Below are 24,751 nucleotides of genomic sequence, written 5' to 3' on the forward strand. Positions count from 1 at the left end.
ATTATCATGCTCCATCATAAGTGACTAGATATAGTTCCTAGTGCTATACAGCAGGATCTCATTGCTTATCTATTCCAAAGGCAATAGTTTGCATCTGTTAATTTGGGGTTAATAGATGCAAATGAGTATTTCTTATACACCTGCGCTGCTCTAGGTGTTGTGGGAATGACGGTGACCACCTGGGGACAGAATTAATCCCTGCTCTTATGAAGCTTACATTCAGGGAAATAGGATTCCTTTTTTCCCTCAATCCTATGAGCAGGTGTCCCCTGGGTTGCAGGAGAGGTGCAAGATGGCAAGTCCTGTTTCCCTTCTTGTGTCCGTGCTGGTGCGTGGAGGGTGTGCCACCCTGGCTTACGTGAGGGCAGCTCTGTTGGGAGGACTCGGTTTGGGGGAAGTGAGTGGTCCCTTCTGGTCTTTACCCACCCCCCAGGCTCAGCCTTACTGGGCAGCCTGCATGTCAGGGTCACATGTTAGTCTCTGCTTTCCCCACCCTTCCCTCCAGCTCACCTTCGTTAAAAGATGTCAGAGCATGTGGGAGTTCCTGTGGCGGCTCAGCAGTAAAGAACCCAACTAGTATCCATGAGGACGAGGGTTCAATCCCTGGCCTTGCTCAGTGGGTTAAGAATCCAGCGTTGCAGTGAGTTGTGTTTTGGGTTGGAGATGTGGCTCAGATCTGGCCTTGCTGTGGCTGTGGTATAGGCCCAGCAGCTGCAGCTCCTGTTCAGTCCCTAGCCCGGGAACTTCCATATGCTGCGGGTGTGGTGCTAAAAAGACAAAAAAGACAAAAAAAAAAAAAAAAAAAAAGACAAAAAAAAGATGTCAGAGCAGAGTATCCTGCAGGTGCTTAATAAATGCTCCCTACACATACTCTGCGCATTGGTCCTCCACAGCAGGGTGCGCCCAGCTGCAGTCAGGGCTTACTTTTTGTCTCCTCCCCTCTGCTTTCACAGCGCTGTGCCTACTCTCTTCCTCCATCTCTGGGTCTCTTCCCTTCATCTCTCTCTCCCTGTGTCTCTCTTGCCTCCCTTCGATTTTAGCCCATTTCCTTCGCTCCCTTTTTCTTTCTTGGCCCACTTCCCCCCTCACCCTTCCACCCTCCCATTTCTCAGGCTTGCAGCTTGTTCTCTTGAGCTCAGAGTCCAGGCATCTGGGAGTCAGGACCTGGCTATTCCCACACCTGAGGCTCAGACGTCGCCCTCCCAGGAGGAGGCAGGCGGCTCTGGGGCGGTTTGGGGCTGTTTGTCCTTCACGCTGCCCACAGCCCATTCTTGGCTTCTTTTCCTACTCTTCTCACTCAGGGTCTTTGTTCCAGTCCTGGCTCCATACGGGGCCAGACCGACCTTAGAGAAGTGGGGGATTGGAGTGAGACACTATGCTAGAGGCCAAGTGCAGTCCTTTATCCCACATTCAGAAGCTAGGAAGGCCTGCAGAGGCAACGCCACCAGCCCATTATGACAAGGGCGTCCACTGACGCTGGAACACAGGCCTGCCAGAGGCCGAGAACCCTGAAGAGATGGCAAGGGCTTCACGCACTGCAAGCCACTGTCTAGTATACACACCCTGCATTTATTAAGCGCCTGTGGAATACGGTGCTCTGTGTCCAGGAGTCTCATTGTGAGAAAGCAGGTCTCAAAAAAAGCTCCAGTCATGAACGGAAGGGAGGGAGGGAGGCGAACATTGATGTCGGGAACAATTCACCGAATCTCGTGATTCTCCGCTTTCTAAGCTGATTTCCACGTGAGGGCCCCGAACTTAATCCCTTATGCAGCCAAAATGAGGAAAGGGTTGATAATGGCCAGACTTCTCCACCTTCCAGACTAAACTGTGTGTCCTCTCCCCACTCAGCCTCACTCAGCCTTCTCTTTCCACGTGGTACCGCTTCTGTCTGTGACCCCCTCCCACGTCTTGGCCTCAGGCATCCTAAATAACTCAGCCCGGTCCTCTCAGACGCCACCCCATGAGCCCTCTGTGTTAGCTGTCCCCCACCCCGGATTGCCAGGATCCACAGCCGACAGTCCTGGCACTGGGCACCCTGCTCTGGCATCAGCCTGTTGCATGGCAAGCAGACACGAAGGCTTTTTGCTCAGTGCTTTCAGGGCTCAGTGACTGACATGATAGGTACTCATTAAATGCACATGGACCGGCTCACTGGGGAGCCAGTGAAGGCAAGAAAGTATGTGTTTTATAATATATTTGGTTTTTCTTCTGTGATCCCCTAGCACGTGGGGGTGTTGGCCATGCAGACATAACACATGTAGCCACATGAAATCTCAAAGACCCAATCGAGGCACGTTTCTCACTGATCTAAAATTTGGATTTTTTTTTTTTTTTTGTCTTTTGTCTTTTTAGGGCCACACCCATGGCATATGGAGGTTCCCAGGCTAGGGGTTGAATTGGAGCTTCAGCTGCTGGCCTACACCACAGCAACGCAGGATCCAAGCTGCGTCTGCGACCTACACCACAGCTCACCTTAGCTCACGGCAATACCAGATCCTTAACCCACTGAGTGAGGCCGGGGATTGAACATGCATCCTCAGGGATCCTAGTCAGGTTTGTTAACCACTGAGCCATGATGGGAACTCCCTAAAATTTGGATATTTTTGAAACAAAATCAGGAAGCCCCAGTGGATGGGCTTGAGGGATGCAGGGCCAAGTCCAGGCCAGCTGGCTGGCAGATGGGTTTATCAGGAGGTAGACTTTCATGCCAATTCGAAAGCAGGAAATTGGCAGAAAGTAGATGAGGGGAACATCCACATGGGCCAGGGCCAGGGACCGGAAGGAGCAGTGTGTGCGAAAGGCCCAGAAGCAGATCCATTGGCTGGAGGAAAGGCTGGATCTTCAATCAGCATCAATGCTTAGCCAGCTCCCATCCTCCTGCCTGCACCTGGGGCAGAGTTGAGGCTTTCTCTTAGGAACTGAGGGCCAGCCCTGACCTGGGCTCCACCTCCCAGCTGTGTAGACCCCTCCTCCTTCCCAAACCCAGGGCCTGGGGAATGTCCCTTTCCCTCTTTTTGGCAAAGTTACAATTTATTGAGCACCTACCATGCGTCAGGCGCTGCCCCAAATGCTTCTATCAACCAGTACTTCTCAAACTGTCTGAAAGACCAAGTTTTCAAATATCCAAACTATCACAGACCAATAATTGTGTAAAATACAATGAGAATGATATTGTCAGAAAAATGAAATTTGATAAAGTAGATATACAGAATATAAACACAATTATCATTAGATTCAACAGACACAAAATTATATTTTATTAAATAAAACAAATATAACAGGGAAAAACAAATTTATTTTTAATTGTACGTGTTGTTCCTTGAAAGTATTGGGAGTTCCCATTGTGGCTCAGCGGGTAACCTGACTAGTATCCGTGAGGTTGCGGATTTGATCCCTGGTCTCGCTCAGTGGGTTAAGGATCCTCCGGAGTTGCTATGGTGTAGGCCGGCAGCTGCAGCTCCAATTTGACTCCTAGCCTAGGAACTTCCATGTGCTGCAGTACAGCCCTAACAAAGAAAAAAAAAATGTTTATACCTCCATGGTTCCTGCCCATGGTCATTGGCTGGTCCTGAGTTTCGATGTTTGTTTGCGATCTGCGTCCTACCCAGGAAGAAGCGGAACCCTGGGGACATTTTTTAACTTCTTCAAAGTCACCCTGTCAAGGCTGGTGGGGAGATGAATCTTTCTGCTGACAGGGGATGAAACTCAGGGTCATGACCGTGGGCCTGTCTGGCCAGGTGGTCCATACACCCCTTCTTCTTCTTGTTCCAGGAGCAGGAGGACCCCAACAAGCTGGCGACCAGCTGGCCTGACTATTACATCGACCGCATCAACTCCATGGCTGCGGTGAGCCCCACGCCTCTCCTGGCCCGGCCCCATCTGGAAAGGTCATAGGGAGAGTGGTCCTTGTCTTCCCTGCCCTCCCCCCTCTCCTTGCACCCTGCTCGCTGGCGATCAGCAGCTTACTACTGATTCTCTAAGATTTTATCAGGATCCCTGCCTCCCCTGTGTGACGTTAAAGCCCCCCTTACCATGTAAACACTTCTTAGCCAAGTGTCCATCACACAGGCTGGGCTCATCATTCTCTCCATTTTACAGATGAGCAAAGCGAAATCCGGACCTGAACCCAGGCCTTTTCAGAGCCTGACATGCTGTCTTAGTAAACTGTTCCCAGAGGCGCCAGTGGCCCCTGGGTCACATCCAGGCCAGGGGTGCAGGGAGCGGGGAGATGGGCAGCCCAGCATGACCTGTGCCCCCTTCTCCTGACCTCAGATGCAGAGTCTGTACGCCTTTGATGAGGAGGAGACGGAGATGAGGAACCAAGTGGTGGAAGACCTGAAGACTGCCCTCCGGACACAGCCCATGAGGTGACTCACGGCGCGTGCCCTTCCCTAGCCTCCTTCCACCCAGGGGTCCCTCAACTTCCTTAAGCTTCCCGCCGAGCTCTGCTCCAATCCCGCCCCTTGGCCGACTCCACTCTCCAGCACTGCTTGGAATTCACATCCCAGCTGCCAGAGGCTGCACAGGTGGGGGGGAGGGTAGGTGAACAGGGGAAGATGGGGTACCAGGTCCTCAAGGGCTATCTGAAAAAACTCTGAAGGCAGGTGCCTATTTTACTGGGAAGACAGAACAGGAGGGAGAGTGGGCACCTGCACAGGTGAGCAAGAAAGAGCTCTGAGCACAAAGGGCCCAGCGGGAGGTGCGTGTGGGAGGGAAATACTCCAGCCACTGGGGGGCGATGTGATGTCTGTGGCTGAGATTTCCTTCATCTAGTGTGGGAGCCGCGCAGGCGGGGAAGAGGGGATGGGTGGCTCAAGGGCTGAAAGGAGCCTCTCCCTGCTTCCCAGGCCACGTCATGTAAGGGTCCAAAAGGGCCAAGAGCCACAGGCTCCTCTGTGTCTGGCAACCGGCTCGTGGGAGCCAACTGCTAAATTCTCAGCAGCTTTTGCAAGCTGGTTGTTAAACATAGCTATGTTTGAAATGTAGATTATATAAACTCATGATTAAATGCACGATAGCAAAACCCAGAGTGATTAAGTACTTGCAACGTATCACTCCTTAATTATCTAATGATTTGACGACCCTGTGCTGTTAGGTATACTCTTGACTGTTTTGTGGGCTCATTGTGTTCACACCACTCATTGTATGTGCCTGGTGGGAATATATACACGGTGCAGCACTTCCCAGCTCCACGTGCAATGATATCACATTGATAGTTGAAATCAGCTCTGCTGGGAGTATTTATACCATGGAAATTGGCAAACACCACTGTCAGGCCTTTTTTCTTTTCTTTCTTCAGAGAGCTCGTAGTTAAAAGTTTATCAACACACTAGTGTGTGTGTGTGTGTGCGTGTGCGTGTGCGTGTGCATGCTCAACTCTCTGCCCCTAGGAGCCCGGAAACAGAGCCTCAAGGAGAATGAGAGCCCCTAAATCCTGCTTATTGCTCGGGTGGGGTGGGGTGGGGGTCTGGTGTGGGAAGGGGATGCAAGTGGGGTGGAAGCCTGGTGTGAGAAGGGGGATGCAGGAAGGATGAACAAGTCAGGAGGTAGGAGGGTTGAGGGGAAGTTGCCAGTTCATCTCCCACTTCAATTTATTTCTCTTTCCCTTTAATAAAATTCTGATTAGAAAAGTTACACATCAGCATGATGGAAAGTTTGTGGAATACATAAAAGTGTATAATAGAAAAAAAAAGCGTCTATTTTTAACAATTCAAGAGTTAAGTTGAATTCTCGCCATATCTGTATAATAATGTAGAAATACATGCAAATGCACTTAGGAGCCAATGTATTAATTATAGGCAGTGGTCCCTTAGCTTCACTTATGACGCTTCCTTAAGTCATTCATTATTTCTCTACTAAATCAAGGGTTTTAAGCCGACAAGTGTGTGTGCACACACTCGCCACAGATAAATTTGGCACCCGGGTGAGACCTACTGACTGTTTATCAGAACAATGTTTTTAAATAACAAAATAAAATAGAAATAGATAAGATTAAAAAGTGAGCCAATTAAAATACAGTTACCAGATATTAAACATTAGTGAGATAGCAATAAATGTACTTCTTTATGCCTTAAATCACCAGCACTAGCAACCATTACAATTTTGAAATGCTGATAAGTGGAAGTGATATTCTGAGACATCTGCAACAACTGTAATTTGAGATGAAAATAGCTGTGATTTCTTTGGGTGACAAAGTCACAGATTCTGCTGATACCACTGGAGTTTATTGCCTACACCCATCACGGAAGGAAAGGCTACATTTCAGGTCGAGGTTACACAAAGTAACAGTGTAATTTTCTTTTCCCATACGAGTTCACAGACCCCTGAATATTTGTCATAGACCCTTAGGGGAACATAGATTCCAGGTTAAGAACCCCTGAACTTAAGGGTTTTCAATGTTTTCTGCTAACACTCATGATAACGTGGATGTTTTCTTAGAGATCCCTTGCAGAGTACTTTCTCCAGCCTTGGGTCCCCTGTCTGGAAGTCCTTCTTGTTGTCTGACTATAATTCTCTTAATTCCCATCCTCATGGGTGATGAGTCTTCCGGTTTAACAGCGATGATAATTATCCTAATAAATTTCACAATCATCCTTTTTTCATGTTCCTTTATAGCTGTGTAACTTAAAAGTCAATGATATGCAAATGCCTGGTATTTAAAATGCAACTAAAGAGTTCCTGCTGTGGTTCAGTGGGTTAAGAATCTGACTACAGTGGCTCAGGTTGCTGTGGAGGTACAGTGGGTTAAAGGATCTGGTGTTGCCATAGCTGCGGCATAGGTCGAAGCTGTGACTTGGATTCAGTCCCTGGCCCCGGAACTTCCATGTGCTACCGGTGAGGCCATAAAAAAAAAAAAAAAAAAAAAAAAAATGCAAATAAGACATAAGTCCCTTGCGAGGTGATAGGATTTAAGTCCTTCCTCCCTCCCTTCCTTTCTTCCCCCCCGGGGCATGTAGAAGTTCCCAGGCCAGGGATCAAACCCAAGCCACAGCAAGACCCTGAGCCACAGCAGTGACAATACAAAGTCCTTAACTACTAGGCCACCAGGGAACTCCCAGGATTTTAGTGCTTTAGATTAAAGTTTAAAAATGAGCCAAGTGGCTACTCTAGGTGGGACACAGTGGTACCCAGGTAATGGGATAGCTCTTTGCAAAATATGTACAGAATAATATGCCAGTCAGGATACCTGGTTTGCTGATGGCTCTGGTCTGGGCAGGTTTGTGACCCGCTTCATTGAGCTGGAGGGCTTGACCTGTCTGCTGAACTTCCTCCGGAGCATGGACCACGCCACCTGTGAAAGCCGCATCCACACTTCCCTCATTGGCTGCATCAAGGCTCTGATGAACAACTCCCAGGGGCGGGCACATGTGCTGGCGCAGCCCGAGGCCATCAGCACCATCGCACAGAGCCTGCGCACGGAGAACAGCAAGACCAAGGTGGCCGTGCTGGAGATTCTGGGCGCCGTGTGCCTGGTGCCCGGTGGCCACAAGAAGGTGCTGCAGGCCATGCTACACTACCAGGTGTACGCGGCCGAGCGGACGCGCTTCCAGGTGAGGGGCTGCGGACATGGCCTCCTCACTAGACCATGGGTCCCTGTAGGCTAGCATATTAGTCTGCTTTATTTTTGTGACTTTACACCTCTGAGCCCAGCACCTGGCTCGTATAGGGGCTCCGTCACAAATTATTAAATTGAATGCATTTGCTGGGATCAAGATTTTAGGCCTTGGAGTTCCTACTGTGGTGCAGTGGAGTAATGATCTGGCTTGTCTCTGCGGAGGTGCTGGTTCGATCCCTAGCCTGGCCCTGTGGGTTAAAGGATCAGGCATTGCTGCAGCTGTGATGTACGTAGGTCGCAGCTCTGGCTCAGATTCAGTCCCTGGCCCAGGAACTTCATGTGTAGGAGGTCAGAAAAGAAAAAAAAAAAAAATTTTAGGCCCTATGCCTGGGCCAGTGCCTGCTATGCAGCCATTGGGACCAGTCCTGGGAGCTCAGGTCATGCTGTTGTCTTTTCTCCTCACAAAAAGAGACAACAAACTGTCTTGGTGCGGAGTAAGTCTCTATACACGTGAACTGTTGTCACAGACCTTATGGTTTATCCATCTGTATAGACTATATGTTTATTCTATCACCAAACATTTTTAAACAGCTGCTTTGATTGGAAAGTGACCCCTGACCCTTTGTAGAAGATGCAAAGGAGATAAAAGGTAGCATCCATGCTACCCAGGAGCTAGGCAAGGAATACAGTTACTCTTCATGTCCTCAGGGAACTGGTTCCAGGACCCCCACAGGTACCCAAATCTGTGGATGCTCACATCCCTTATATAACACAGTGTAGTATTTGCATATAACCTATGCGCCTCTTCCTCTAGATTACTTATAACACCTAATATAATGTAAATGTTTTGTAAATCGCTAAGTACAATATAAATGCTATGTAAACAGTTCCCCAGTGTGCAGCAGACTCAAATTTTGCTTTTCAGAAATTCCTGAAATTTCAAAAATATATATGTTTCTGTCAACCCTGGGGTCAGTTGAATCTGCACATACGGAACCCGAAGATATGGAGGGCTGACGAGCTGTAAACAGCTGTCATATGCAGAAGCGGCATTTCAGCACTGCCCAGCAAAATAAACCAAGTCCCCAAGGCTGAGTGGAGAGGAAATAAGGCAGGACCTTTAGGGATGGTCTGAGATGAGTTGGATAGATGGGGTAGGGTAGGGAGAACTGGCGGGGCATTCTGGGTAGTTGGAACGGCAGGAGCAAAGGCACAGAGGCTGGGCTGCAGGATCCCGAGCCCTCCTCTCTTCTTCCACTCTGCCTTTCCACCCAGACGCTGCTGAACGAGCTGGACCGAAGCCTGGGCCGATACCGGGATGAAGTGAATCTGAAAACAGCCATCATGTCCTTTATCAATGCTGTCCTCAATGCTGGCGCAGGAGAGGTGAGGCATCTTCTCTGTGCTCTGACTGTGCCCTGCCTTTCTGACCCCGGAATGGGGAGTGGTGGGGGAGGGGGGCAGTGTGCGAGAGCTCTTGGGGGCAGTGGCAGAGGGAAGGGGCCAGGACACCTGGTTGGTGCAGCTGCCGCTACATCATCGTCTTCAGTTTACCTTTATCACCTCTTGCCTTCTTCACTTGGGGCCAAGAAAGACTAGCTTGTCATGAACCTCATCTGTCACAAGGGGTTCCTAGGGAGCATCTGCAGAGGAGACATCCTGCATCTTGTGTGTCATGGAACACCCCCAAGCTTGGCTGGCTGGTGATAGCTTAAGGTGGTGGTGGGGTCGTTTATGGGAGGAGGGCAAGTGTTGGCCCTTCTTTCTAGAGCTGTCTAAAGACCTGCTTCTGGACTGGTTTCTGGGTTGGCTGGTCATGCTCTTCTAGCACCTTCTGTTAGGAGGGGTGACTTCTGATTCCCCTTCCTTTGGGAAAAGAATGGGAAATCCCTAGGCTATAAAAATAGCAAGAATCGAGAAGATGAATTTGAAGAGCAGGTGAACTCCCCAGATTCTAAGGCAATCATATGCCTCAGTCAAGGTCAGCTTGTTAATGGTGAAAAGGGGCAATTTAATGCCCTCTGCTTTTTCCTCTTTTCTTTTGCATCCCATCCTGATGACCTGAGTTGGGGAGTTAGGTTGGGGAAATTACCTGTCCCTGAGATGCTGACCTCACTTTGATCAGCACCAGCTACTGATGCTGACATCTGTTCTGCTTAGTTACTAACCATACCTCATCAGGTAATTTTTATGAATATCACTTCTGTAGGGAAGTAATACAGTGCCCGTTTACTGATGGGGAAACTAAGACTTTTGCAGAGTCACAAAACTAGTAAGTGACAGAGCAGGGATTTGAAGCAAGATCTGCCTGATTCCAGAGCATGCGCTCTGTATCACTCTTCATCACGGCTCTTTGATGCCAAACACTAAGAGAAAACAGAATACTACTCAGCCATAAAACAGAACAAAATAATGCCGTTGGCAGCAACATGGATGCAACTAGATTCTCATACCAAGCGAAGTAAGTCAGAAACAAACACCATATGATATCACTTATATGTGGAATCTAAAATGCGGCACAAACGAACCTATCTACAGAACAGAAACAGACTCACAGACATGGAGAACAGACTTGTGGTTGCCGAGGGGGGAGGAGGAGGCAGTGGGGGATAGATGAGGAGTCTGGAGTGAGTAGATGCAAACTGTTGCATTTCCAGTGGATGGGCAATGAGGTCTTACTCTACCCACAGAGAACTGTGTCCAGTCTCTTATAACATGATGTAAGATACTATGAAAAAAATATATGTATATGTATAACTGGGTCACTATGCTGTATAGCAGAAACTGACAGACCATTGTAAACCAACTATCCTTTTATTTAAAAAAAGAAAAACTGGTAAAGGATTTAAAGGACGCGAAGCAGGAGACCTAAAGGGGGTAAATAATAAGGTCAAAGGATGTCTCCCCCAACCCTTTCTGGAAACTCTGGGGCTTGAAGCCGTTCCGATGAGTTTTCGACGGGGCATGTGGTGGGACAATGACTAGAGTGGCAGTGAGGGGTCCACTGGGGACTCTTGTGGAAATCGAGACCAGCCAGTGAGTCTGGTCCTTCCTTGGTGGCCCCCAGGATAACCTGGAGTTCCGACTGCATCTGCGGTACGAGTTCCTGATGCTGGGGATACAGCCTGTGATTGACAAGCTCCGGCAGCATGAGAATGCCATCCTGGACAAGTAAGGGCTGAGCCACCCATCCCACTGCAAACCTATAGGGACGGTGCCTCCGTGGGGGGTTGGTCAGGACCTTTGTGGAGGCTGCCCTTCCACTGGAGACCACCTGCCACAACCAGCATCGATTCAGAAGCAGCTCTGGGGTTGGGGAGAGGTGGACAGCCATCCCATTCCCTTGTCTCACATCCCCTGTGACCCCGCTGGTCCTCTTTGCTGACCTCCCATCTCATCTCCAACATTACAGGCAGGTGGACCCGGGAATCCTCCACCACGGCCCCTTGGGGGGAATTGGGAAACATGTGGGGGGGTGGTTCTCAACCTGGCTGCTAGCGGGGGCCATACTGGGATTGGTCACAGGGAACCAGGAATGCTAAACGGCCCGCAGTGCCCTCCCCCTCAGCAAAGAGATGCCCGCCCCAGAGGTGCAAGCCATCAAGACCTTTAGTGACCAAAGGGCACAGTAAATTCCCTGTGCAGCACCAGCGAGGCCCTCTGGCTCTGCCCTGTTCCTACAGGCTGTTCTATCCCACTAGGTCCCAAGGGAGAAAGGAGGGCCCCTTTGCAGTGGAGTGGAGGGAGGAGTGAATGGCAGTGGAAAATGAGAGCTTGGCCCTGAGTGGGGACATGGGACAGTCTAAGAACACTGGGGAAGGTCGATGTAGGGCAGTGGTCCTTGCCTGCAGGTGATTTTACCCCCTAGGGGACAACCGTCAATGCCCGGAGACCTTTTTGGTTGTCATCGCTTGAAGTGGGGGATGCTGTGGGCCTCTGGTGGGCGAAGGTCAGAGATGCTGGTGCACAAATCGCAGACCTGCCTCCCACAGCCCAGGATGATCCAGCCCCAGTGTCAACAGTGCTGGCACTATGAAAAGCCTGAGCTAAGGTGGCAGGACCCTGGTGTGGCCTCCTGCTGTCCGAGGGATGGCACGGGCTTCTCTAAGGAGGAGAGTGTTGACATGCAGGCAGCTGGCTTCTTTCTGCTGTTGCCCTGGCCTCACCTGGATGAAGCCCTCAGACTTCGTCACTGCGGTGGCTTGAAGGGACTGTTCCCCTCACCCTGGGGTGACCTGCTGATGATGTCTGCTCTCCCCCCACCTCCTGTCTAGGCATTTGGACTTCTTCGAGATGGTCCGGAATGAGGATGATCTGGAGCTGGCCAGGAGGTTTGACATGGTGAGGCGACTGCAGGGCAGGGGTGGCTGCTGTGGGTCCTCGACCCTGTGCTGTGGTAGGTCTAGTGCTGGTGGGGCTCCCTGGTGGGTGCAGCCTGCTTATGCCACCCTGGCCTTGTGGCAGCTCTGCTGGGCCTCACCTAGCAGGCCTCAACCAGGTCAACTATCCGCCCTGTAGGAGACTGCAAGCCCCAAAGGAAAGAGGTGATTCTTTTTTTTTTTTTTTTCCCCCTTTGCCTTTTTTAGGGCCGCACCTGTGGCATATGGAAGTCCCCAGGCCAGGGGTCGAATCAGAACTACCGCTGCTGGCCTGTGCCGCAGCCGCAGAAACTCGGAATCCGAGCTGCACCTGCAACCTATACCACAGCTCATGGCAACACTGGATCCCTAACCCATGAGCAAGGCCAGGGATGGAACCCTTATCCTCATGGATGCTAGTCAAGTCTGCTGCACCATGATGGGAACTCCAAGAAACGACTCTTCTACATTATTTCTCTCAAATGCCTCTCCTGGGCTGACCTCCCACCTGCCTTCCAGTAATTTCCTGAGTCACCCTCCCCATCACTAACCTGATCATGCTCAGCAAACAAGATCATTTCCGTTTTATCCTTGAGAACCTTGAACACGCGCACATGTTCAAGGCCTAACTGTGGTGTTATAATATCCCCATTCAAATGGAGACCTACTTTTGGATGGCGATTCAGTAGCCAAGCACCCTCTCTTTACATCCTGAATAAAAGCCTTGAATTTAAAAAGAAGAGGATAAAGGGGGAGAGAGAAAGAGGAAAAAAGGGAGTCCCCTGGTGGCCCAGGGGTTAAGGATCGGGCCTTGTCACTGCTGCGGCATGGGTTTGATCCCTGGCCGCTGGCCCAGCAAAAGAAAAAGAAAGAAATCACAATGCGAGACCCTGTATACCTACTAGAGTGGCTACAGGCGAGCAGACAGACCCCAGTAAGTGATGGCGAGGCTGTGGAGAGACTGACCTTTTCACACATTGCCGATGGTAATGTTAAATGATACCGCCCTTTGGAAAACAATTTGGATGTTTCTTAGACACTTAAATATAAATTTACCACTAGACGCAGAAATTCCTTTTCTAGAAACAAACCCAAGAGAAATAAAAAGATGTATCCACGCAAAGACATGCAAGTGAGACTGTTCCTAACCGCATTGCTCCTAGTGGCCCCCGAACTGGAAGTAGTCCCAGTGTCCATCAGCTGGTGAATGGATCCATAAAACATGCCAGAGCTGGGGGAGACAATACTCCCTCCCCGGGGCGGGGCCCAAAAAAAGGGAGCGAGCAAAGGAAGCTGAGGTAGTGAGCATAAGCAGCTTGCCTGCCATCCCACAGCTAGCGCGTCCGTCTGGGCTTTGCACCCGGGGCGTGGACCTGGGCCTCATGCTCCTTGACGCATCATGGCCCTGCTTCCTTCCCTTGGTCTGAGTGGCTTGTTCTCAACCAGGGGGGATTTGAATTTCCCCGGGGGGACATTTGCAATGTCTAGAGACATTCTTAGTTGTCACAGCTGGTGGGAGGAGGGTGCTGCTGGGGTCGGGGAGATAGAGGGCGAGGGTGCCTCCTGACACCCTGCCATAGACAGGACAGCTCCACAACACGGAATTACCCAGGCCAAGCCGCTGGGGTGCAGAGGTCCGGAGACCCTGCTTTGTACATGGGGCATGGCTTCCTCCTCCTCATCCCTGCCCTTTTTAAAACCCTGGACCAGAGGCGGGGAAGGTGCAGCCTCCTGCGTGACGGGGCTCAGTGGGTGGAAGCAGGGTCTCTCCCCCTCCCCCACGTCCTCTTCCTCTGTTGCCTCCCCCGTCACCATGCCCTCCGCTCCCCCAGGTCCACATCGACACCAAGAGTGCTTCCCAGATGTTTGAGCTGATCCACAAGAAGCTGAAGCACACGGAGGCCTACCCCTGCCTGCTGTCCGTCCTGCACCACTGCCTGCAGATGCCCTGTGAGTAGCCCCCACCGGCCCCAGGCAGCCTGAGATGAGGTGCTGGGAGCTCCCAGGGTTGGGGAGTCCCACTGTGTCTCCCTCTGTGCCCCCACCCCCAGGAGGCCCGGCCAGAGGACTCAGGCCCCTGCTCTGCTCTTCCTTCCTGCTCGGGGGCAGGACATCCACTGTCCCCCAGCACAGGAGCTGGGGACTCGGCCTTGAGCAGTGCCAACATCCCGGCCCGACAGTCGGGAGCTTGACCCTGCACTGACTGATCACAGCTCATGGCAGACAGGACTGTGATCAATCTTCTCAGGGATGTTTCCAGAAAGGAGCCTTGCGCCTGGGAGAGTCGCACAGATGTGGAATGATGGTGTCTTTTTTTTAAGGTTTTATCAATTCCTCCGTCTAGTCCTTCCCGGCTCCCACCCTAACGCCCTTGTTCCTGACTCACTTTACAAATTCCACGTGTCAGTATCTATTCAGAGCAGATGCTAAGCTCTTAAGATCCAGGTTTGCACAGGGACTGAATACATGAGACGTGGTTACAAATGACGGCCTCAGGGCGCCACTTGAAATGAGCTTTAATCGCACCATTTGGTACTTCAGCTCTTCACAAAATAGAATGTGTGGAAACGAGCAGGGCCCAACAGAACGGTCAACCTAGGCAGACTCTCTTATGTGGTGGTGATGTTGGTGCCGGTAAATCGAGGTGATGGTGATAATGACAGTTTATCACTGGCTGGGTGGATGGGAGGTCCGTGAATATAGTGTCTCTCAGCCTCAAGACGGCTTAAGGAGCGTGCGTTATTACCTCCAGTTTAGAGTGGATGAGCTTGAGGCTCAGCGAGTCTTTACATATGACGGAATTTCGTTTCTTTGGGGTCGGGGCTTTAGCTGAAACACATCCTACTTCTGTGAGCCAGGGACCTGGCTTTACCCAGTTTTCCTGGATGGCAGGTCCATGGAAAACTATACAACTTTGCAAGGCATGTGTCAGTGGAGGGATGGAGAGGGAGACAGACACAGTGACCTGGACCAGGAAGCTGCCAGTTCTCCAAAACAGTCTAGAAAGTCTTCATGCAAGACGTGGGAAGCCTGACTTTTGCTGCCGTGAGTCCTGGTGTTCGGTGCCCCATAGGCAGTGTGAACGGCTCCCTCTGTTCTGCCTCAGCACAGGGCTATGCAGACATGACCTTCCACCTGGCAGGCATTACGGTTGGCCTTTGAGGTCAAGATCGTGCTGGTTGACCTCCCTTGGTGGTCAGTAGAAACAAAGAACTTGGATCAGGAACCAAGGAAGAGGAGCTTACGGAGATGATGTGAAAGGCAGAGTCTGTGTCCAGCCAGACTACAGTTAGATGGGATGAGAATGGGGCTCTGTGAGATCGGACGCAATACTCAAGGCTTTTGCCTGCACAGTTCAAGGTCACCTTGACCACAAAAATCTGCCTGGATTCCACGACCACTTCTCCAGCCCGTTCTCACCCCCTGTCATTGCATGACTGTAATTTCCATTCATCTTTCTCTGTAGAACAATAGCACCAATAATTCTAAAACCTTTTTTTTTTTTTTAATTTCTCTGGAGAGTGCATTACTCAGCGTGTAATGTTTTGGAGCCGGTTGACTTCTTAAATGTGCTTTTATAAGATAATTGCAAAAGGCAATTTGCATTCCCAAGGCCCAAGATACTCAGGGTACCGACAGGGAAGAGGCAGCCAGAGAGGAGAGAAATATGTCTAGAGGTTGACGCATCCGTAAAAGGTCAGCTGCACATCATCCAAAAATGATAGGATTTCTGAGTCTTCATGAGCAGTAATTACATCGCCTCTCCCGTCAGACTGGGAGCTTGTCAAGGGAGGTGAAGGGCACGCCTCACCGGCCTGCGCCCAGGCAGTGACTCTAGGGCAGGGCCCTGGGGGGCTCCAGGGCTCCGTAGCGATATGAGGCCTGTCGTCCCGCAGACAAGCGGAACGGTGGCTACTTCCAGCAGTGGCAGCTCCTGGACCGCATCCTGCAGCAGATTGTCCTCCAGGATGAGAGGGGCGTGGACCCTGACCTGGCTCCCTTGGAGAACTTCAATGTCAAGAACATCGTCAACATGTGAGCAGTGGCCATCCCTTACCTGTCTTCCTCTTCCTTCCCCGTCTCTCTCCTCCTTGGGGGTCTCAGCAGCCAAACCTCAGCTCCCTCTCTCCCACCCAGACCCCTCTGGAGGGGCCTTGAGCAACATCGTTCAATAGGACTCTGAGATCATGGACCTGTTCCATATCTGCTCTGGCCAAGGGTGGCTAGTGTGACCGAGGACCGAACTTTAAATTTTATTTCATTTTAATTAAACTCAAGTGGCCACGTGACGTATGTATGGCTGCCACCATCATATTGGATAGTACAGGTTTTCAGGGAGTAGGCTCAGTTCCCAGTGATCCACTGCGTGGAGCGGATAGAGGAGGAATTAAACATATTCTTTCTTTTTTGTCCTTTTAGGGCCACACCCACAGCATATGCAGGTTCCCAGGCTAGGTGTCGTATTGGAGCTACAGCTGCCAACCTATGCCACAGCCACGGCAGCACCAGACCTGAGCTGTGTCTGCAACCTACACCACAGCGCATGGCAACGCTGGGTCCTTAACTCACTGAGTGAGGCCAGGGATCAAACCTGCGTTCTCACGGATAGTAGTCAGATTCATTTCTGCTGTGCCACAATGGAAACTCCAGAATTAAACATATTTACATGGAGTAAGAGTCAGCAAATGATGGCTAGGGGTAAACCCAGTCCTCCAGTTTGCTCGTTTTGTTTTGTTTTAGTTTCTTATGTTTTGTTTTCTGTTGCACCGACGGCATCTGGAATTTCCCGGGCCAGGGAGCGAACATGAACCACAGCAGTGCAGAGACCTGAGCCACTGCAGCGACAACACCCGATCCTTAATGTGCTGTGCAAGGTTACTGCGCTCTCGCTTGTTTTGTACAGGCCATCCATGAGCTAAGAAGAGTTTTATATTTTAAAGGAGTTGTTAGAAACAAACGAAGACTCTGTGACAGAGACTGTATCAGATCCATAAAACCTAAAATAGCTAATCTAGCCCTTTAGAGAAAGTTGGCCAACCGCTGAAAATAGAACATGACAGTTAGATTATGAGGCTGTGGGACAAGGATGTCAGAGCCTAGCATCTCTAGCTCATCATCTGTGACTGACCCTGGGTAGAGAGAAACCCCAGGAAATGAGTTCAAAGTCACATCAGTTAATCGGGCCTCATGTTAACACACTAATTTTCTTAATTTTACACTTTTACTTTCAGTATGTCTGAGTCAGTTGCCCTTAAGGAGAGAAATTGGCTCTCAGTGATTCATCGTATTGCATTGCAAAGCCCAGTAGAAAATGATTTTTGAACTATTCATGCCACTGTTTGCATTTGCACAAATTTATTTAGCTGGGCGTTGTTGTAGCAAAAATCCTAATCGCCACGGTGGACAAGTACAACAGTAAAGCAATCAAAATGCAGCTTTTTAATTTTTTTCTCTTCTCCTAGTGCTTTACACTGCATAGTAGGGAAATCTTTCCTCTGCCAGAGAGTGACAATTTCTCCGGTACAATGAAGTTTTTGCTGCTTTTTGGACAATGGGATTGGAAACTCAGTTTCAGCCGCCGAGGTAGAAGGACTAGGCTCAGGTGTGAATCAACGCTCTAGACTGACTTAGCCTTGGAGTTCCCACTGTGGCTCAGCAGTAATGAACCTGACTGGTATCCATAAGGATGCGGGTTCGATCCCTGGCCTTGCTCAGTGAGTTAAAGATCTGGCATCGCTGTGAGCTGCAGTGTAGGTTACAGACAAGGCTCAGATCCCGAGTTGCTGTGGCTGTGGTGTAGGACGGCAGCTGCAGCTCTGATTGGATTCCTAGCCTGGGAATGTCCATGTGCCACGGGTACAGCCCTAAAAAGACAAAATAAACAAATAGATTTGATTTTGACTTAGCCTTACATCTCTTTCCTGCCTGGGCTGGGGCTGGGGGCTACAGCGGGAAAAGTGTGTGTATAAGAGAGTGTGTGTGTGTGTGGGGGGGCGTTGCCTTCTCTTCTAGCTTCTTCTACCCTAATTTTCCCTCTAGCCAGCCATTTTCTGGCCCTCACCAGAGGCCGCATGGGGCAGGAAGGAGAAAGGGAATAGGCCTTCCTTGATCAGGTAGCTTAGTAACGAGGCTTCCTGCTCTCTGCGTTTGGCACGTGGATAGATATGACTTGTATCCTGGGGTCTTGTGAAGTCCCTTGCTGGCTGCCTCACACTACAAAACCCTAGTCACTGGCCGTGCAAGTCTGTCTTTCTTCCCCCGCAGGCCTGCCTAGGACCGTCCCTTCCATCAGGTCCTGATTCCCTGGCAGTGCAATTCACACAGACTTATGCTGTTGACGTGTCCCATTTTCTCCCAGATGGACTTTTGGATGGCACTTAAAATAGCTGCAGCCCAATTATCTCCACGATGCTTACCTCTGACCCATGAGAAACCCTCATGCAATCTGTCATGCTAGCAAAATCTTGGAGTACGTGGGTCCCAGCCCATCCTGCCCTCTGCTCAGCATCAGGGAAGACGGGGCAAACTCAGTGGGCACAAAGAAGTCACTAGGCAGTGGTGAAGGAGGACCCCTTGGGGGGAGAGCAACAGCTCTTTCCAAAGAAATCTCATCACGAATTCTCTCCCCCTTCATACTTTGTCCCCTCTTTATATACTTGGTCTGGTTGTGCAGTCATGGACCTAACTCTTTGGCATTTTCAGATTTACCAAAGAAATGATTATGAGGGAGTTCCTGTCGTGGCTCAGCAGAAACAAATCTGACTAGTATTTCTGAGGACGCAGGTTTGCTCCCTGGCCTCGCTCAGTGGGTTAAGGATCCGGTGTTGCTGTGAGCTGTGGTGTACATCGCGGACGTGGCTCGGATCCTTTGTTGCTGTGGCTGTGGTGTAGGCCGGCAGCTGCAGCTCTGATTTGACCCCTAGCCTGGGAACCTCCATGTGCCGTGGGCGCATCCCTAAAAAAGACAAAAAGACAAAAAAAAGAAAAAAGAAATGATTATAAGGATCTCACCTCAGAAGGTCCCCCACTCATACCTTGATGTCCAGTGAAACCTCCTTTTCTCCTTTTCACCCCTTGTAACAAGAGTTTGGCATCAATGAGGACTCACTGTGATTTAGACACATCCCCTTCTCACCCTCCACATACTCACGCTGTCTTGCTGGGGTGGCGATTTCTCTTGCTCTCGCACATTGGTCTTTGGAAGCCTGGACCATGGTAAGGCCAATATTTGGCCTTTTACAATGACATGTAAACGTTCCCAGGCCAGGGATCGAGTCCAAGCCACAGCAGGGACAATGCCAGATCCTTAACCCCCTCAGCCACCAGGGAACTCAAGGCCGATATTTTGCCCTCTCTCAGGGGCGAGAACCTATTTTTACAAAGTGGTACAAATCATTGTACAATTAAGAGAAGCCTGGGATTGAGTCCTCGTTTTACCAGGAGTTAGCTTTCCTCTCCTTCACTGGTCTCAGGGTTGTTGGCTGTATCACAAAGTGGGTGGACTGTAGAGATGCTTTCAGCCTTCTTGGTCTGTGGAGGGACACGGAATGAGAACTGGTCAGGGGGGAACCCAGAGAGACATCTTCAGGGCCAAAATCCTAGCCTCCTTGGGAGTTCCTGTTGTGGCTCAGTGGTCACGAACTCGACTCGTATCCCTGAGGACGCAGGTTCGATCCCTGGCCTCACTCAGTGGGTTAAGAACATGGCGAGGTGTGGCTGTGGTGTAGGCCAGCAGCTGCAGCCCAATTCGACTCGTAGCCAGGGAACTTCCATATACTGTGAGTGTGGCCCTAAGAAGCAACAAAACAAAACAAACCCTGGCCTCCTTGACATGACTGGACAGTTTGGAGATGAGGCACCGGTGTGGGGAATAGGAAGATGATCTGTCTTGGGGAAGTTGGGAGCCCACGGTCAAGAGACCCTTCTCTCCTCTCCCCACCAGGCTCATCAACGAGAACGAAGTGAAACAGTGGCGAGACCAGGCGGAGAAGTTCCGGAAAGGTGAGGGGTCCCGCCTAAACTGGCTCCGTGCTCCGCAGGCACCCACCCCCTGCCCAGCCCAGGACCCCGCCTCCTCCTCGGAAAAGGACAGGCCCGCCTCCGCAGCCCCTCTTCCCACTTCCCCTCCCGTCCCACCTCCATCCCCCGCAGAACACGCGGAGCTGGTGAGCAGGCTGGAGAGGAAGGAGCGGGAGTGCGAGACCAAGACCTTGGAAAAGGAGGAGATGATGCGGACGCTGAACAAGATGAAGGACAAGCTGGCCCGGGAGTCCCAGGAGCTGCGCCAGGCTCGGGGACAAGTGGCAGAGCTGGTGGCCCAACTCAGTGAGATCTCCGTACGTGAGCCCCCTCCTCTCCTTTTACACCATTGAGACCTTCAGGCCAGGGTGGGAAGAGCAGGGGTTGGGGTGGGGTGGGGGGGTGGGGGCAAGGATCCCAGGAGGAGGGAGGAGCAAGAGGGGGACCTCAGGCCAGGCTAGAGGGGACCCCTGAGGCTGCAAGGGTGGCACCTTTGTGTGAGACAAAAATCAGTGTTCCTCCCTTGGGGTGACGCTGCCCTAAGAAGCACAGCTCAGAGAGCAGAGTGCAGGTGGGGTTTGGGCTCCCCTACCCCCACCGTCCCCCTGTGGCTAGATCCCCTTGTCCAGGCCTGTGTGCATCCACCGCTGTGGCAGGTGACGAGTATGACTTTTCTGCTCTCTGTGTCTGTGTGTTGGATGTTCCAGATGCAGAGGGAGAAAAAGGGGCTGTGTCTGGGAAGTGAGAGCAGGCTTTGGGGATCTAGTCTAGATGAAGAATAAGAGTAAGAGAAGGCAGGAGATCCTGCTGGGGTACAACAGGATCGGTGGCATCTCTGCAGCTGCCAGGACACAGGTTCAATCCCTGGCCTGCCACAGTGGGTTAAGGAGCTGGCATTGCTGCAGCTGTGGCACAGATGGCAACTGAGGCTCAGGTCTGATCCCTGGCCTGGGAATTCTGTATGTTGAGGGGCAGCCAAAACAGGAAAAGAAGAGATGGCAGAGTGATGGGGACTTGAAAGGCATCCTTGATAATGGCTTTGTCTTTGTGATGTCTCTGTCTCCCCACAGACAGGACCTGTGTCCTCCCCACCTCCCCCCGGTGGCCCACTTACCTTGTCTTCCTCCATGACAACCAGTGACCTGCCTCCACCCCCGCCTCCTCTTCCCTTCGCCTGCTGCCCCCCACCGCCACCGCCCCCCCTGCCACCTGGCGGGCCTCCCACTCCGCCAGGTGCCCCACCCTGCTTCAGCATGGGCCTGGCCCTCCCCCCAGACCCCTTCCCCAGCAGCGATATCCCGCTCAGGAAGAAGTGTGTCCCTCAGCCTTCACACCCACTCAAGTCCTTCAACTGGGTCAAGCTGAATGAGGTGAGTGACAAGGAAGAGGTCACATGCCCCTACGGCCAGTGGCCTGCAGCCCCAGAGAGGGACAGCCTGCTGTTTGCTAACCCCCATCTGGGGTGCTTTCTTTGGTGGGGGTCAGAGGAGACACAGTGGAGGCAGAAGATGGGATTGCCGATGCCAGGCTCTCTATTGGGAAGGGCACGGGGAGATGGTTCAGCACGTGTGATGCCCACATTGGCAAAGCCGCCTGCAAATGGAATATGTATGCTGAGGGTTACTGGCATAATATCGGACCAAGCAGGGGTGCCTTCTAGACAAGACAAGGGCTTGGGTGGAATGTTAAGGATAGGGTTGGAGTTTCTGCTGTGGCTCAGCGGGTTAAGAACCCAACATAGTGTCCATGAGAATGCAGGTTCGATCCCTGGCCTTGCTCAGTGGGTTAAGGATCTGATGTTGCCTTGAGCTATGGTGTAGGTCACAGACACGGCTTGGATCCCATGTTGTTGTGACTGAGGTGTAGGCCGGCAGCTGCAGCTCTGATTTGACCCCTAGCCTGGGAACTTCTATATGCCATGGGTGCTGCCCTAAAAAGAAAAAAAAAAAAGAAAAAAAAGAAAAAAAGGATAGGGTTGATTTAAGGAAAAGGGTGGACCGTGGAGGTGAAGAACTTGCGCCGTGGCCCAGAGATGGAAAAGATGGGGGCAGTGTGAGCACAGGACTGACATGATGAGGCGTGACTGGGGGACGGGGTGACAGGACAATGAAGAGTTTGGCATCCTCCCAGGGGAAGGTGCATGCCCTGGCTACTCTTCTAGACTGCATAGCAGTGAGAGGCCCACGTGAATATTATCCACGAAGAATCACCGATCCCAGGCCCACGTGTGGGAATTGATTCCTCTATTGGATTCTCATGAGTATAGAGTGTGGTGCCCTGGTGGGACCCCTAGTAATTGAAGGCTGGTTCCAGCCTGACCCTAGCCCTACTCTGGTTCTATGCTCTGTCCTCTTATGAGGACCAGTGGCTTCATCTTTGAGGTAAATGGATGGAAAAGAACTGGCTTCAGTTATCCTGGCCCACACGCACACTCCAAAAACAGTGTGTGCCTGGGACTAGTGGGTGCCCTCTGACCTTGCTGTCTGGGCCTATGGACAGACTGTTAGAGCATTCATAAGGTATCATCCTTGGGAACTTAAATTAGCTCAGATAGAGACTTAAGTGGGAAACTTAAGTGGGATTGCTAAGTAGATGGTCAGCTGTTTGCTTGGTGCCCTCTCCTGATGGTAGACCAGCTAGCCCGTCAGAGATCTGCTCTGGGTAAGGTTTTCTGCTGGGGGCCATGATGGATAATAATCATGAAAGATGAGATATAACATTTTCCAGAAAGATCTTTGGATCTGGCAAGTTAGGAAGTGTGTCCAGGGAAACACGTGGAGATCCCAGGGGTGGATGGAAGGAGCAATTCTAACCTCTAACCAAATCAGGGTTGGCTCTAACTAACCGTGTGATCTGCAAAAATCACTCATTTTGTCTGTACCTGTTTGCTGGTGTGTCAAAGCCTCTCCAGTTCCTTCTACCCCTAGTTTTGTAATCTCAGTAGAAAGACAAAGCATGATTATAGCTTATTTGGTGTCTCCTGGGCCTCTGCTAACATCTCCAGTCTGTTCTTCAAATTGCAGACCACCTGTTAGCAGCATTTTGAAGTGACCTTCTTAAAGTTTGTGACAACTGCATTGCACAGTTGTGCCCTGTGGCTGCTTCGCCATGGTCACGAGGCCAGCCAGAAAGGCCAGCTGCATCCAAACAAACAGCTCTGCCGAACCAGAGGCCATAGGCTGTGTGGAAGTGTTCATGGCCGCAATCAGAAGTAAGGTTTTTTCTTTTCTTTTTTTCTTTTTTTGGCCACCCTGCAGCATATGGAGTTCCTGGGCCAGGGATCAGATCTGAGCCTCGGTTGCAAACTACTCCAGATCTTTAACCCACTGTGCCAGGCCAGTGATCGAACCTGTGTCCCAGCACTGCAGAGATGCCACCGATCCCATTGTGCTACAGCGGGAACTCCAAAAATTATATATATATATATTTTCTTTTAATTTTTTTTTAAACTGTGGTTAAAAAGAGAAGTAATTTTGTGTTTTGCCTCCCAGGCTTTACAACTTACAATCTAAGGTTTGAAACATGCCAGGAAGGGCTGATTAGGCATCTCGACAATTAAGGAAGACAGACAAGGCATCTAATATTTTTGTAAGACTTTCATCTGAAAGAGCTTTGTGCTTAGGGTTTTCTCTGGCATCCAGCAATAATAAAGTCTATATCAATTCCTCAGGGACTCGGAGCTGGCCAGGGTCTCCTTCCTAGACAGGAAGGTACAGGTTTGATGGGCATGCAGTGGGCAGCACTCGCAGGAGTTGTAGACAGCGGGGGTTGGGGGTGGGGAGACGTCGGGTCCAACTTATGATCCTACCATCCCAGATCCCAGTTTTTAGATGCATGACAAAATTCAGCTTATTTCGTCATTTGGGCTTCAGTTTCTCAAGCTGTCAAATGGCAGTAATTCCGATAACCAGATCCCAGGATGGTGGGAGGACTGACTTAATAACACGCACAGGACTTGGAACCATGACTGAGGCAGAGCGGCAGGGCGCACCTTCGACATGATAATAAAGGATGAGTTGTCCTTAGTGGGACCGCCAGGTGTGCTCTAGGCGTGTCATCACACTGAATCCTCACTTCCCTCGTGTCAACGTGATTGAGAGTTTCCTTTCCTGGGACATGGGAGGAGACACGTGCCCCCCTTTGGCCAGCAGCCCCACTGAGGGGCTCTCTGACCCCACATGCTCTAGGAGAGATGCATGATGAAATGTCTTTTTTGAGAAAGATTTCCCTGGCAGAGAAAAGATGTCTCTAGAGGGGCAGAAGCCCCACGAATCCAGTCTGGAAGCAGTGAGGTCTTGGCCGGTGTGGCGTCCACATTAAGTTCGAGAATGATCGTGTGAGGTGGTGAGCGCATCAGGGTGACTGGGTGACCTTTAGGATGTGGAGGATGCCAGGAGCAGATGTACTCGCTCTGGCTGCCGACCTCCATGGGGAGTCCTGAGTCCTTCTGGTGGACGTGGGGCAGGGAGAGGGGGGCTGGGCACCCAGCCTGTTGTCTTATGGGAAACTCTTCCCCATGCTGAGCATCCGATTCTGCCATCCCTGCCCTTCTTCTGGCCTCACCAAGAGTAAGAGCGGTGGGAAGCTTTACATGGATGGGCTTCCCCCCACCCCTCCCTGCCCTGCCCCCACCTCGGCCCTCCACCCCTTCACCCCAGCCTAGACCTGGAGGAAGAACCAGTTAGAAGTTCAAGCTCCCTGCCTTCCCGGATTCCATTCTGTTTCCGTCTTCTCTCTGCCTCCCATGAACCCCATTCCAGGAGCCTGGCTCCTCTCCCTGGGTCCCCTTCCCCATGCGTGCTCCTGTGTGTACAGACAC

The 24,751-nt window shown here is 51.1% G+C and overlaps 2 protein-coding genes across 21 annotated transcripts in view; one reads left to right on the forward strand and one right to left on the reverse strand.

Annotated features, from left to right (window-relative positions):
• Positions 1–24,751, reverse strand: part of MOCS1 (molybdenum cofactor synthesis 1) — a 918,787-nt gene that overhangs the window by 840,041 nt on the left and 53,995 nt on the right. The window lies entirely within an intron of this gene.
• Positions 1–24,751, forward strand: part of DAAM2 (dishevelled associated activator of morphogenesis 2) — a 159,337-nt gene that overhangs the window by 115,616 nt on the left and 18,970 nt on the right. For all 20 annotated transcript variants that reach the window (XM_084967985.1, XM_084967990.1, XM_084967981.1 and 17 more), the window contains 11 exons: positions 3,772–3,846; positions 4,273–4,367; positions 7,217–7,550; positions 8,831–8,941; positions 10,623–10,726; positions 11,830–11,896; positions 13,746–13,863; positions 15,810–15,948; positions 19,856–19,914; positions 20,065–20,249; positions 21,003–21,302. In XM_084967985.1, coding sequence (XP_084824111.1) covers positions 3,772–3,846; positions 4,273–4,367; positions 7,217–7,550; positions 8,831–8,941; positions 10,623–10,726; positions 11,830–11,896; positions 13,746–13,863; positions 15,810–15,948; positions 19,856–19,914; positions 20,065–20,249; positions 21,003–21,302 — 1,587 coding nt within the window. The remainder of the gene's footprint in view (positions 1–3,771; positions 3,847–4,272; positions 4,368–7,216; positions 7,551–8,830; positions 8,942–10,622; positions 10,727–11,829; positions 11,897–13,745; positions 13,864–15,809; positions 15,949–19,855; positions 19,915–20,064; positions 20,250–21,002; positions 21,303–24,751) is intronic.

The sequence above is a fragment of the Sus scrofa genome, chromosome 7 (genome assembly GCF_054392235.1).
Source record: "Sus scrofa isolate SSC_HxYL_T2T_F1_AM1 chromosome 7, Sscrofa_HxYL_maternal_Yorkshire_Landrace_v2.0, whole genome shotgun sequence".
Classification (NCBI taxonomy): domain Eukaryota; kingdom Metazoa; phylum Chordata; class Mammalia; order Artiodactyla; family Suidae; genus Sus; species Sus scrofa.